Below are 15,878 nucleotides of genomic sequence, written 5' to 3'. Positions count from 1 at the left end.
GCATAAAAGGTCATAAAAACGTCATAGTATGGTCAGGCATCATACAAGATAGTATAGTAAGGCATAAAATTGCCAAAAAACATCTAAGTATAGTATGGCAGAAAAATGCCAAAAACGTCATAGTATAGTATGGCATAAAATGTCAAAAAAACATCATAGTATATTAAGGCATAAAAGGTCATAAAAACGTCATAGTATGTGAAGGTATGAGACGAAATAATATAATGAGGCATAAAAATGACAAAAAAAATACAAGTATAGTATGGCAGAAAAATGCCAAAAACGTCATAGTATAGTATGGCAGAAAACGTCAAAAGTACATCATAGTTTATTAAAGCATAAAAGGTCATAAAAACATCATATTAAGCTAACGCATGAGACGAAATAATATAATTACACATGAAAATGCCAAATAAAGTATGGTATGGCAGAAAACGTCAAAAGTACATCATAGTTTATTAAAGCATAAAAGGTCATAAAAACATCATATTAAGCTAACGCATGAGACGAAATAATATAATTACACATGAAAATGCCAAATAAAGTATGGTATGGCAGAAAACGTCAAAAGTACATCATAGTTTATTAAGGCATAAAAGGTCATAAAAACGTCATAGTATGTGAAGGTATGAGACGAAATAATATAATGAGGCATAAAAATGACAAAAAAAATACAAGTATAGTATGGCAGAAAAATGCCAAAAACGTCATAGTATAGTATGGCAGAAAACGTCAAAAGTACATCATAGTTTATTAAAGCATAAAAGGTCATAAAAACATCATATTAAGCTAACGCATGAGACGAAATAATATAATTACACATGAAAATGCCAAATAAAGTATGGTATGGCAGAAAACGTCAAAAGTACATCATAGTTTATTAAGGCATAAAAGGTCATCAAAACATCATAGTATGATCAGGCATCAAACGAGCTAGTAAAGTAAGGCATAAAAATGCCAAAAAAACATCATAGTATATTAAGGCATAATTGGTCATATAAATGTCATAGTACAGCAAGGCATGAGACAAAATAATATAATTAGGCATAAAACATCAAAAAAACATCATAGTATGGTTAGGCATCAAACGTCATAGTATTGTAAGGTATAAAATGTCATTAAAACGTCACATTATAGTGAGGCATAAAATGTCATGAAAATGTCGGTTAAGACCCCAGTGGTTGTGTCTGCTGCTGCTGCTCTCTCTCCCTCCAGGTGTTGCGCCTTCTTCAGTGACAAAGAAGAGCTGCGTGTAGCTGCATCTGTTTGCTGATCGGCGGGAGGTGTCAGATGGTAGGACGAGAGCTGAGTCAAGGGAACTGGGCCAGAGTGTGGCAGTGTGTTTCCTGCACGTGTGTTACATCTTGCGTGAAGGAGGGTGTATTCTGAGTTTGCCTGTGTTTTCATTTTGTTCTCTCTATTTGTTCATAATTAGGTCTAATACCCTGGTTGATTAGAAGCCAGCGCTTTTACTTGTTTTTCTTTTTTTGCAAGATTTTGGGATGCATTTAATAATAAAAAATCATTGTTTTCCTCACACTTTTGTTTTGCGTCCTAATCTTTCTTTACTCCCAGAACACTTTTGTCATTTGTTACTTCTCCACATCACCTGGAACACACTGGGGAATGTGACAATGTCACAATATAGTAAGGCATAAAATTATAGAATAGTGAGGCATAAAATGTCAGAAAAATATCATAGTATAGCAAGGGATAAAAATATCATAGTATAGTAAAGTTATAAAATGTCATTAAATGTAATAGTATAGTAAGGCATAAATATAGTATAGGAAGGCATAAAAACATCATATTATAGTAAGGCATAAAAGGTCATAAAAACGTCATAGTATAGTAAGGCATAGAATGTCAAACTATAGTATGGCAAAAAAATGTCATAGTATAGTATGGCATAAAATGTCATTAAAACGTCATAGCATAGTAAGGCATAAAAACATCACAGTATAGTAAGGCATTAAATGTCATATTATAGTCAGGCATCAAACAAAATAGTATAGTATGGCAGAAAAATGCCAAAAAACATCATAGTATAGTATAGCATGAAACGTAAAAAATTCATCATAGTATATTAAGGCATAAAATGTCATAAAAATGTCATAGTACGCCAAGGCATGAGAGGAAATAATATAATTAGGCATAAAAATGTCAAAAAAGATCTCAGTATAATATGGCATAAAAATGCCAAAAAACGTCATAGTATTGTCAGGTATAAATAGTCAAAAGTACGTCATTGTATATTAAGGCATAAGAGGTCATATAAATGTCATAGGCAGGCATCAAACGAAATAGTATAGTAAGGCATAAAAATGCCAAAAAAAATCTTAGTATAATATAACCGAAAAATGCCAAAAAATGTCATAGTATAGTATGGCATAAAATGCCAAAATAACATCACAGTATATTAAGGCATAAAAGGTCATAAAAACGTCATAGTACGCCAAGGCATGAGACAAAATAATATAATTAAGGCACAAATTGCCAAAAACCGTCATAGTATTGTCAGGCATAAAAAGTCAAAAGTATGTCATTGCATATTAAGGCATAAGAGGTCATATAAATGTCATAGTATGGTCAGGCATCAAACGAAATAGTATAGTAAGGTATAAAAATGCCAAAAAAAATCTTAGTGTAATATAACAGAAAAATACCAAAAAACGTCATAGTATATTAAGGCATAAAAGGTCATAAAAACGTCATAGTACGCCAAGGCATGAGACAAAATAAAATAATTAGGCATAAAAATGCCAAAAAAGATCTTAGTATAATATGGCAGAAAACGTCAAAAAAACATCATAGTATATTAAGGCATAAAATGTCATAAAAATGTCATAGGATAGTCAGGCATCAAACGAGATAGTATAGTAAGATATAAAAATGCCAAAAAAGATCTTAGTATAATACAACAGAAAAATGCCAAAAACGTCATAGTATAGTATGGCATAAAACGTCAAAAATAGATCATAGTATATTAAGGCATAAAATGTCATAAAAATGTCATATGATAGTCAGGCATCAAAGGAGATAGTATAGTATGGCATAAAACGCCAAAAAAACATCACAGTACATTAAGGCATAAAAGGTCATAAAAACGTCATACTACGCCAAAGCATGAGACGAAATAATATAATTAGGCAGAAAAATGCCAAAAACGTCATAGTATAGTATGAAATAAAATGTCAAAAATATATCATTGTGTATTAAGGCATAAAATGTCATAAAAATGTCATAGGATGGTCCGGCATCAAACGAGATAGTATAGTAAGGCATAAAAATGCCAAAAAAAATCTTAGTATAATATAACAGAAAAATGTCAAAAAACGTCATAGTATAGTATGGCATAAAACGCCAAAAAAACATCACAGTATATTAAGGCATAAAAGGTCATAAAAACGTCATACTACGCCAAGGCATGAGACGAAATAATATAATTAGGCAGAAAAATGCCAAAAAACGTCATAGTATAGTATGAAATAAAATGTCAAAAATATATCATTGTGTATTAAGGCATAAAAGGTCATAAAAATGTCAAAGTATGGACAGGTATCAAACGAGATAGTATATTAAGGCATAAAACTGCCAAAAAAAATCTTAGTATAATACAACAGAAAAATGCCAAAAAACGTCATAGTATAGTATGGCATAAAACGCCAAAAAAACATCACAGTATATTAAGGCATAAAAGGTCATAAAAATGTCATAGTACGCCAAGGCATGAGACGAAATAATATAAATAGGCATAAAAATACCAAAAAACGTCAACGAATAGTATGGCAGAAAAATGCCAAAAAGTGTCTTAGTATAGTATGGCATAAAACGTCAAAAATACATCATAGTATATTAAGGCATAAAAGGTCATAAAAATGTCATATGATAGTAAGGCATCAAACAAAATACTAAAGTAAGGCATAAAAATACCAAAAAAAATCTTAGTATAATATAACAGAAAAATACCAAAAAACATCATAGTATATTAAGGCATAAAAGGTCATAAAAATGTCATATGATAGTAAGGCATCAAACAAAATACTAAAGTAAGGCATAAAAATACCAAAAAAAATCTTAGTATAATATAACAGAAAAATACCAAAAAACATCATAGTATATTAAGGCATAAAAGGTCATAAAAACGTCATAGTACGCCAAGGCATGAGACAAAATAAAATAATTAGGCATAAAAATGCCAAAAAAGATCTTAGTATAATATGGCATAAAACGTCAAAAATAGATCATAGTATATTAAGGCATAAAATGTCATAAAAATGTCATATGATAGTCAGGCATCAAACGAGATAGTATAGTAAGGCATAAAAATGCCAAAAAAAAATCTTAGTATAATACAACAGAAAAATGCCAAAAAACGTCATAGTATAGTATGGCATAAAACGCCAAAAAAATATCACAAGATCTTAGTATAATATGGCAGAAAACGTCAAAAAAACATCATAGTATATTAAGGCATAAAATGTCATAAAAATGTCATAGGATAGTCAGGCATCAAACGAGATAGTATAGTAAGATATAAAAATGCCAAAAAAGATCTTAGTATAATACAACAGAAAAATGCCAAAAAACGTCATAGTATAGTATGGCATAAAACGCCAAAAAAACATCACAGTATATTAAGGCATAAAAGGTCATAAAAACATAATAGTACACCAAGGCATGAGACGAAATAATATAATTAGGCAGAAAAATGCCAAAAACGTCATAGTATAGTATGGCATAAAACGCCAAAAAAACATCACAGTATATTAAGGCATAAAATGTCATAAAAATGTCATAGGATGGTCCGGCATCAAACGAGATAGTATAGTAAGGCATAAAAATACCAAAAAACGTCAACGAATATTATGGCATAAAACGTCCAAAATACATCGTTGTATATTAAGGCATAAAAGGTCATAAAAACGTCATAGTACGCCAAGCCATGAGACAAAATAATATAATTAGGCATAAAAATACCCAAAAACGTCAACGAATATTATGGCATAAAACGTCCAAAATACATCGTTGTATATTAAGGCATAAAAGGTCATAAAAATAACATAGTATGGTCAGGCATCAAACGAGATAGTATAGTAAGGCATAAAAACATCATAGTATATGACTTGCATAATGGCAACTTAGAAATCAGTCTAATTAGCAAGTGGATAGTCTCCAATTATTTTGAAAATAACTTGTGCCATGCACAAAGAGCCAATTTATTGTTCCTTATTAGTGGAAGTTCTACATTAGAAAGCAGAGAAAGGGCCCCCTGCTGTGAACATGAAATTGGAAACCTCTCCACGACTTGAATCATCCAAACTGGCAGAACGTGATGACGGATAAGCCAGATGAAACAAGGAAGCAATAAAAGATCAAATACAGTAACGCAGCAAACACAAACTAGTAAGATTCATAGTATAGTAAGGTATAAAACGTCATAGTATAGTAAAGTATAAAAAAGTCATAGTATAGTAAGGTTTAAAACGCTATAGTATGTTAAGGTATAAAAAGTCATAGTATAGTAAGGTTTAAAACGCTATAGTATGTTAAGGTACAAAAAGTCATAGTATAGTAAGGTAAAAAATGTTATAGTATAGTATGGCATAAAATGTCATAGTATAGTAAGGTATAAAATGTCATAGTATATGACTTGCATAATGGAAACTTAGAAATTAGTCTAATTAGCAAGGGGATAGTCTCCAATTATATTGAAAATAAGTTGTGCCATGTACAATGAGCCAATTTATTGTTCCCTATTAGTGGAAGTTCTACATTAGAAAGCAGAGAAAGGGCCCCCTGCTGTGAACATGAAATTGGAAACCTCTCCACGACTTGAATCATCCAAACTGGCAGGACGTGATGACAGATAAGCCAAAAGCTTTGTTGCTGATAGATGAAACAAGGCAGCAATAAAAGATAAAAGATAAAATACAATAACGCAGCAAACATGAGGTGCTCTGCATCTGTTCACACAAGCCAACACGACCCAGATTATAACTTCTTATCATGTTCACCTATAGGACTGAAACAATAGAAACATCTTTAGTCATCAGAGAAGATGTCAGACTGACACAGATTAGTTGAAGGATTGCAGGCTGAGTCTGATCTCTTAAAAGGTTCAAATAAGGTGTGGAAACATGCACGAGATTGTTCACTTGTCTGATGGAAGATAAAATCTTAAATCTCTTAGAAATGTCTGACAGCGGAGCAGGAGCTTAGGGACGCCTTCTTCCTCATGCAGCAACTATAACTGCACCCGGATCGATTTGATGAAGCTGCTGAGAAGACTGACTGTACATTTTACTATGTGAAAACCAGTCCTGATGATTAAAATGGAGATTCTGGGAGGACAAAGCTTCCAGTGAGGCTCCATGTAATGAGTGTGCTGAAAAATCAATCCACATGTTTGGATGTTTAATTGTTTAAGTCATTAATCAAGCAGAAAATGCAAAATGTTTCCTGGTTCTAGCTTCCCTAATGCAAGAATTCACTGTAATCATTGTAGCCATTGTAAAAGATAACACTTTAGGAATTTTTATTTTGTCAAATAAATCAGTTTAACACTTTTCCTAATCACAACGGCACCGGGTTTGAATCCTTTAAACTGCTGATTCAGCTTCAGTTTCTGTGAGGGAGAATCTCATTATCACTTTAGTAATTTTCCAGATTGAGGTTAATGTCTTCCCACTTTGACAGAGGAGGATTCATAGAGTCTTTGAGGAGGAATAATTAAGTGTCACACAGCTAAAGGATGATGAAAATGACCTCAGTCATTTTAAGAAGAATACTTAAAATATAAAAATATAATATAAAAAGGGTCCAGATAGTTTGTTATTATGGCTTTTGCATGCTAAATCTCCGAATAACAGGATTGGATGGATTGAATATCAATAAGTAAAGCAGAAGAATGATCAGGGTCAGAGGATGATGTGACTGTTTCACAACATGTTTGGTGAAGGAGAAAAATATTTCAACACTTTCTCACGTCTCTGTACGGTGAATCATAAAGTGAGAGGACTGATACTATATTGTACAAGCTGCTGTATATTTAATTAATCAAATAACAGCTGATGAGGGATGAACAATTCATCAAAATATTATTTAAATCGCAATAAGTGTAATATCCGATTAAGAGGATCTTAAAGTTTTGAATAAAGGTAAAATGTGTCACAACAAACATAAATGAAGCATTGTGGTGCCACGGCCTACAAATGATATTCTCCAGATGTGAAAGGAACCACCTTGTTTTATACAAAACCCAACAAAAATCACATCATTTTTATGTTTTTCAGTGAAAATGAAATTCAAAAATGACCATTTCAACTAATTATTGCAATATGACCTTTTTTTGCATATTGTTCAGCCCTACAGCTGTTTAATGTGATCATCATTTAGGGCAATTCAGTTACAAAATGAGACTGTAAATTATATATTTGACTTGCTTCAATCCTTTGTTGAAATACATGCATTTCATGGCCTGATGGGTATTTTTTTGGGTATGAATTTTAAGTGTACTTGCTGATTTTATGAAAATTCTGATGCTTCTACTTGAGTTGAAGCTTCTTTAACTGAGCACGTGTTGCATACAGAAATGATACTATAGACAGAAGGAAACAATGAAGTGTACAATTGGATAAACATGAGAAAATTTAGGTCATCAAAATAAGGTCATGACACCTATAACTGGACCTTTTTAAAATGTATTTGGAAGAAGAAGAAAAAAAAAAAAAATCAAATTTAGACAGAAAAAAGTTCAAACGTAAATGTATCACAGTGAAGTCGTTTATCATCAGGGTTTAACACGAACAGTCTCGCAGAGTAAGCTGCTGATGTTTTTAATGTGTCACACACCTGTCCGTCATCATCACTGCGCATTAACATTTTGTTTTGACTCTGTGATAAACGGGTTTGAGAGCTCACAGTAAAGACAGCCATGTTAACATCAGGAACATCTTGCTCGTGGTGTAGTGGTGGAGAAGACGCTAAACTTTCCCATACTTTAAAGAGCTATAAAAAAGGAACCAAAGTGAATGCTGATTTTGAATGTTTTTTATTTATCAGTAACATTCTATAAAGAAATACATTCACACTCACAGTATGATACAGGACCTTTTACATAGTCTGCTGCAAAAAACAAGATATGTATAAGACAACTTATTGATCTATAGGTTGTATTGGTTCTGCGGGAGAGGTACCAGGAGCTGCTGATATCTACTACGACTAAAACTGAAGAGCTGTGACATTTTTTCAACACGTCTACTGAGAATTAATTAAAATAAAAAGTTCCCAAACTTTTAGTGATCTGGGGCCTCTAATTCCTCGACAGGATGTGAAGCTGACAAAAAAAAAGAAAAAAAAAAAAAAGAAATGTGTAGAAAGGGGGAAACCCCGAGACAGAGAGGGGGGAGGGGAGCACAGAAAACTTGCAGATGTAAACAATATATAACAACATATTCAATGTGTACGTTTGCTTGTTTGTCCCACAAAGCCTGGGATAATAATATTTCGTGTTTCCTCGCACTTTAAAAAGAAAAAGAAAAGAAAAAAAGAAAGGAAAATAAAGTGCAGTTAATGGCTCTGGTCATCCCTTTCACTTTCTTTTTCTTGGCTTTGATGGTTCACCTTTCCAAAACTATCATCCACCAATACACATGAACAAGATGTTTCTGAGTATGGCTGTCTTACTGAATGAAAAATGAAACTCAAATAATAATAATAATAATGATAAAACAAAACATTAAACTGAAATGAAGCATAGTTTTTTTTTTGTTTTTCACAAAAGGTCCAATAAAAGCAAGCAGTGACATGAGCGGAGACATGAGGTGGAACGGAGCCATCAGGCCACATTAACTGTAATCTTTAAACTTACCTTCAGCTAAAGTGTAAATACAACAATGTGTGTGATTCATGTCTGCATGGACGACTAAGATGGGTCACTCTCACATGCTGCTCTAAGGCGGGATAACAGCAGCACGGTGAGGATTAACAAACATACAGCCCTTTAGGATTGTATGGATTCAATTAATAAAAAATTAAAAAATCTAAATGTTCACCATTTTGACAGACGTCACCAGAACGCTCTCGTCGAGCGTTCCTCTCAACACAAACATTTACACTACAGAATGTGCCATCAGCCACGTGGGTTCAACTTAAAACAAGAACAACAGTGAACTCTAAACATGGTTTAGAGCACCAAGTTGTGTCAGTTCTCATGAAAGCCCTATCAAGCTGATCTATATTACGTCTGAATATAATATACAAGACAGGAGAATAACTTGTTAAACAGGATTTTCCCAGCTCACACACACTCTCTCTCAAGTCAGACCTCTGACTGTGAGCTGGTTTCCTGAAAAGGTGAAGAATAAAATTTAACGCTCATTTACCTGCAAACTGGCTTTAATTTCTTTCCTTTGGGAGTTGAGGACAAGAGAACTGCTGCTCAGTTCCATTCAATATCATTAATTCTTCAGCTAATGCAACTCTTTTGCAATCACTGTGGGGGAAAAAAAGCTCTGTCAGCTTTGTTGGTTAGGTAAATAAACATGTGACACAAAGGCACTTTGTATCTACAAATGGAAACCCAAGCGACTTCCACGGAAAAAGGAACCGATAGTATTAAAAAAAAGAAAGAAGGAGTTGAATCAAAATGTGCAGTCGCACCACCAGCAACTTCATACCGTCTGTCCTGGCCTGCGTGTTCGCTGTGCTAGCTGGAGACAATGTAGATTTTGGTGGCGTCTGACACAACCACAGGGAGTCATCAAAGTCAGACTTTGTTCAATTCCATCGTTAGGGGCTTTAACCTGGATCCTGCTCAGGGGCAGAGCGGCTCCGCCCCGGCCGAGTTAACCCTCAGTGGGTGAAGCCACAGAGAGGATCTCTGTCCACAGAACCCTGTGAGCTGCAGTAACAGGAATCTCCTGCTTGACCCTCAATACGAGGTCTAACACCATCTTGGACAAAATCTTGATCAATGTCGAAGTCACAGAGCAACAATGTAAACGCAAGAACAGATGAAGCTGTGGCCAAATAAGCTTCTGCCCCTTATTTTATTGAAAAATGGCACTGGCAGTGTATTCTGTGTCATTTGATGTTTAACTGTGAGAATTTTGTCCTAAATGTCACTAAAGCTCTACATCAGCTGTCAGAGGAACTTAACATTTCCCCAACGTTTCTCTCTGAACTGCTCGCCGTCTTGGACCCTTCAGTAGTTTACAGACAGGTTTAAATTCTGAAACTACAGCTCCCTGTTAGAGCAGCTCTGCCTTTGAGAAATTTGCTGTTATTGAAAGTAAAACGTAAACAGCTGATGGAGCACTGGTGCTGAAACCAAAGCTAAACCAGATCAGGACACAGAGACACAAGTGGAGAAAACACAACCTGACTCTGACTGCTTCACACTAGTGTTTTGTAAGTTGCTGGCAGTGTGTTTGCACTTTATGGGATATTAATAAAACCAGTAAATCACCTGTAACTGAAACAACAAACTGACACACTGATGGCACAAACACAAGAAGCTAAAAGGCTGATCCAAAATTAATTATAAATTTTTTCATGCCAGCCTGTCGGAATGAGACCCAGCCCCAACAAAGTGGGTTTATTTGACCTCTCTGGGTTTTGAATTCAGTACAAAAAAAAAAAAAAAAAAAAAGAGTCCCTTCAGTCTGTTTGGTTGCTTTTTTCTTTCTTTTTTTGGTTTCTCCTTTGATCCAATTTCAACTCAGATAAAGTTTTATATATTTGTTAAGGAACAAGTGAAGACAATAAAATATTTCCACACTTACATTCAAGTGCTTAGAGGGTTATATTGCATCATTATCTTGTCTGACTCTACTCTAGACTGTAGCCACTGGACTTGCATTAAGCCTGCATGTTTAAGGACACGAGATGAATTTACTGTAGAAAGAAAAAATAAAATAATAAAAAAAAAAATCGAACTCTTGCTGTCCTCTAGAAAATATCTAAGCGCTTTAGCGTTGATACTGTTTATCATTAAATATATTCTGAGTTACAAACAGCGTTTCTAAACTGCCTATCAAAACAGTAACCAATTCACATTTAAGGAGCAGGAAGAGCACAGAGGCACAGAAGCTTATTGCTGCCACCGATGTAAATATATGTAGAAATACTGCACTTTGATATTCACATTGTTTTACCCAGCCTAGGATCTGTGTCGGGGGGGTTAAACCACATGCAGGCCAACGGGTTTAGTTAAGCCGAATGAGAACTAATTATCAGGTTGTATTAGAGAGGGTGTTAACATCGGCCTCCGCGGTAAAGTGCACAGTCCACACGAGAACATTTGAGGCTTCATCTCGACAGTTTTGCGATTTGTGAGGAATCCTTGCATTGCAGTTAAAATGGCCGAAGAGAGTTAGCTGTGTTTTTTTTTTTGTTTTTTTTAATGTAAACAATGGCAAAGAGCCACAACTTTGGAAGTTCAAGTGTTGTCTGTTTTACCCCAGGTGGGGTTTATCAGTACCAGGGCTAAGCGATGATGTTTGGGTTAAAGTAGTCTTCATCAGTCACTGAATGTTTATATATTTTTAACCAAATTAATGAGGACTAATTGATCGATGACTATGAATGACTTAAAAGCTACTGAACGAGCCTGAGGAGGGAGGGTCAGGGTTACTGGATATCAGAGAAATCACAGCTCTGTTTGTACAACACGGAGCTGGATCATTAAAGCGTCTGAGTAACAGGTTGTTAGATGAGATGAGAAATACTTACTGCAGGATCACAAACTGATACCAAAGGCTACATCCACTAATTAACCTCTGACCTCTACAATGAAAGGAAAATTTAAATATAGCGAGTCATGAGAAACTGTACGCTGATGATTCATGAAAGCCGTGGTTTTTAATTAGATCGCCTGTGTATTAACGGTTTGAACCAGCGAGGGACAACTGCTGTGTACATGGTGAAATTCTAACATCACTCAGCCCTCATTAGTACCAGCCACATTTCATGTTCTTTACACTTACGCGTTTTCACTTCGGCCTCGTTGTGTTCATATTGCTTTTTAGTGCCAATGGAACTAAACCATTTTATCCACCTGTGTTCCTGGTCGGACACAGTGAGTATGAAGTTTTTGTAGCTTAAGTTTTTTATTCACTGAAAAAAAAAAGAAAAGAAAAGAAAAAAAAAAGAAAACGAAATCTGTGCCTCACCATGAGTGTATACTTTTATAGACTGCGTAGTGAGACCTCTGTGTTTTAGTACCTTGCTCAAGCCATTTGATCTCTACAGGGAATGTAACCCCAAACCCCGGCAGAGTTAGTGTCGTACTCCGCCCCAGGGAGCTGTAGAGGAGACTCAAACACTTCTTCCAGCTCACTTGCATAAAGGTTTGTTACCGCAGGGCAGTTGAAGTGATCACCACCAAACCCAGTGTAACAAGCCAAAGCTGATTGCAGTGAATTCGGCATGTTTTTTTTTTCCGACCACTTCACTGATGCACCTGCAATACCTGCATTTCTTCCTACTTTAGTCACAGAAGAGCACCTTTCATTATATTTTATACTTACAACAGAAGCACATCTAATCTGCTGACTGACGATGGGAAACAAAAACGAAAAAATCTGACTGATCATTGGTTTCTAAAGCCCCACTGTGGGGTCTGTGTGGCAAAGGAGCTCCTGACTGGAGGTCAGGTGAGAGCAGAGGGGGAGGGGGTGGGGGCAGGTGGCTCCACAGTGTTGGGTCCTCATGGTAGAGACTCCTCTAAGACTTGCCTGCGCTGGCCAAAAACGGGACTGAGCCGAACAGGTCCTCTGGTGGGAGGGGCTTGGGGGTGGAGGCAGCTGGCTGCGGTCGGTCCGTTTCCACACTGGCTGTTCTCTCCACTGGCTTGTCTGTAGGTAGAAGGTCACAGAGAGACGATACTTAAATGCAATCCTCCATTCAAGTTATCTCTAAGTTTGGTACTTTACTTTACCAATAACTTTAGATGTTGTTAAATCTGCAATTTTCTTGTGTCGAAATTCCACTGAGCACCGACTAAAACAGACAATAAAGCGCTGACACTGAACACTGCTGATAATATAACCTCACCGGTGGACATAAGGGGAAAAGTAAATCTCTTTATTTATTTGAAAGAGCATCTTTTGTAAAACTATCCCTCTTTAAAAGAGGAACAGTTGAGCAATAAATGATGAAGTAAAGAAAAGAGTAAACGGGTCACTTGCTTGCTCTGAGCATGTCAAACTCCCGGTCGATCAGCTCCTCCTCCGTCAACTTGGAGAAGTTGTCCTCTCCGAAAGGGTTCCAGCCCGACATGTCGGGGGGGTTACTGACTGTGCTGTTGCAGCTCTGAGAGGGCGGGGTGATCCCGTCTGAGGCAAGAAGAGGGTTCCTACTGTGGAGGGAGGACAACAAAACACCACGTTACATTTAGGATTTTCCCCGCTGCACACAACTTTGTCACAAGGAAGAGACTACGTTATACTTAAAATAAAAACCCAGACGGTCAAGAGATTTTCTGCTCCGGGGTCGAGGAGGTTTGTCCGGGAAACAAAGGTTCAGACAGACAAATCTAAATTAATACAAAGTGACAAAAGTGGAGATTTTAATACTTTTTTCTGTCACTTTGGCACCTTGCAAATAAACACAGATTTTCTTTGCTCAAATTTGCTTTTATATAATGTTCCTGTCTTTGTTTTAAATAATAAAAAACATCAGTAAAAACAGCTGTTACAAAGTTACAGTTTATTACATAAGAGAGAAATAAGAGATAAAAAAAAATGTAATCTTGAAATATAGGTATCACAATTACAAACCCAGGTTAATTGACTCCATGATTTAGAAACCAAACTTACTTAATAAACCAAAAAGAGTTTTGACAAAATGTAATACTTCAGTGGGGTTTTGTCACCTTATAACAAGAAAATGTTCCAACTGGTATTTGAAAAGAAATATTTTCATCGTATTTTGACATCTGGTTTGACAGTAACTTAAACTGAAGAACATATTTAAAACCTGAGTATTCTGTGACAATGTTCAATTCACCGTTATTTAGTTTTATGTTGAAGATCCATTGATATGCTTAACACTGCTGACCAGTAAAGAACAGGATCCAACATTATACCAATACTTGGATCTGGTTTCATTTTTAACGAGTCGCCTTCGAACTAACACGATAAGTTCAGGGGACGTCACCTGGGGTTAGTGTACGAGGGATCCACAGGTGATAGCCCCCCCATCTGGACAGTTCCTGCTCCAGGCCCAGCAGTGGGTGTGGTCGTGTTAAAGGAACCCAGGGGGATCTGGAACTCAAGAGGGGAGGACATATAGGGGAGAGGCTGCTGAGCGGGATGATGCGGCTGCTGCTGATGTTGTTGATGATGTTGGTGGTGATGCTGCTGCTGCTGCTGCTGTTGTTGTTGTTGTTGTTGCTGGACAAAAGCCTGTTGGTACTGGTGCAGCTGTTAGGGACGGAAGAGAGGGAGAAGAGGGGGGAGGGAATGAGGGACGGACCTTTGATTTCATGGCGCACAATGACGGCAACAAGATGATGAAATGTTGTTAGAAACCAGTTCTGGATTTGGAAAGCTGGGGACACAGTGGAGGGGAGGGATGAGGGAATGAAAGTCAAACAGCACGTAGGACACAAAACTGAACAAACGAACTTCCAAATGCAACAAGGATCACCTAACACACTGGCTGACAAGTTTCAAGCTACTTTTTGGGCCATTTTGAGAAAAACACAGGTTTCACACAAAGTACTGAGCAAAAGTTTTAGGCACGTCTGCGAATCCCTTCTGCAGCAGGACAACGAGCCCGAACACACAGCCAGAGTCATGAAGAACTACAGTATCTTCAGTGACAAGAACAAGGGCTCCTGGCAACAGATGGTCTGACACTGAGACAGACTGAATCCACGGAGGAGAACTGGTGCTGTATTAAAAGGCAAAGGAAGGTCTGAATCTGAAAACAAATATTAGATTTGATTTAGGATTTTTCTGCTTCCTGTTTACTGATAAAAGAAAAACTGTTCATGGAATTATCATTGAAAGCATCCTCACTTTACTTTTAGAGCCTTAAAACGTTTGCACAGTACTGTATGTCAGCTGTTCTAAATAACATGTCAGCAAAAAAAACTCCCTATTTTCCCAACAAGAAACAAAAAAAAATGAGGCCCCTTCTCCATTCAAGAAGTCATAAAGATCTCTCTCATTTAAAAACCCATCATCACCGGTTTGTTTTAGCTTGGGACTATACCAGGAGCACCATGCAGGTCTCTGAATATAACAAGGACTTTTTATGTGAATTCTCTAAAGATTAAATGAGTCTCAAGTTATCACTCACTAAATCTGTTGTTGTTGCTCCGTCTTCTACCACTTTATTCCATGTTCTTTTAAAAGAAAGCACATTACTGTTGTGCTTTTAACGAACTGTACCGATAAAGTTGATGTTCTGTTATTAAACCATATGACAAATTTGCCGTCGCTTTGCAAAGCTTTGTCATGAAAACAAGGCGCAGGTTGAAGTTCACTGAGGAAATGCTGCTTTTTAAACGTTCAGCAGGTTTCTTGGGAATAAGAACAGTAATTATGAGAGGTGCTCTCTTGTCCTGTCTGTGAACTGCTTCATATGTCAGGATGCAACGCAGAGGAAACTGCTCGATTTCACCCTCTGTTCGATCCCCTCGTGGCTTCGCTCAGACCAGATTGCCTCTGAAATAAAACAGATGGTACGCGTTCGGTGGGAAACGAGACTAAAAATTGCGCCGCCCTAACAGTGTGCATTTGGAGGACCTGTGTTTGTGTGTTTGATTCAGTAGCTGTGTAAATACTAGTTTTTTGAATATTTGGACAGAGTCAGTAGGAAGTTTGAGCGTCTGCTTCCAATGCTGCTTGGCACAGACGTGGAGC

At 36.5% G+C, this 15,878-nt stretch overlaps 1 protein-coding gene across 1 annotated transcript in view; it reads right to left on the bottom strand.

Moving 5' to 3' along the window:
• Positions 1 to 15,878, bottom strand: part of bmp2k (BMP2 inducible kinase) — a 54,277-nt gene that overhangs the window by 7,050 nt on the left and 31,349 nt on the right. Inside the window, exons 14-16 of the mRNA XM_022753776.1 lie at positions 14,164 to 14,429; positions 13,194 to 13,363; positions 12,741 to 12,860 (exon numbers count right to left, since the gene is read on the bottom strand). Coding sequence (XP_022609497.1) covers positions 12,741 to 12,860; positions 13,194 to 13,363; positions 14,164 to 14,429 — 556 coding nt within the window. The remainder of the gene's footprint in view (positions 1 to 12,740; positions 12,861 to 13,193; positions 13,364 to 14,163; positions 14,430 to 15,878) is intronic.

Source organism: Seriola dumerili, unplaced genomic scaffold, assembly GCF_002260705.1.
Source record: "Seriola dumerili isolate Sdu_G_001 unplaced genomic scaffold, Sdu_1.0 BDQW01000193.1, whole genome shotgun sequence".
NCBI classification, from domain to species: domain Eukaryota; kingdom Metazoa; phylum Chordata; class Actinopteri; order Carangiformes; family Carangidae; genus Seriola; species Seriola dumerili.
Note: the sequence above shows the minus strand (reverse complement) of the source record. Positions and strands in the feature narration are given on the sequence as shown.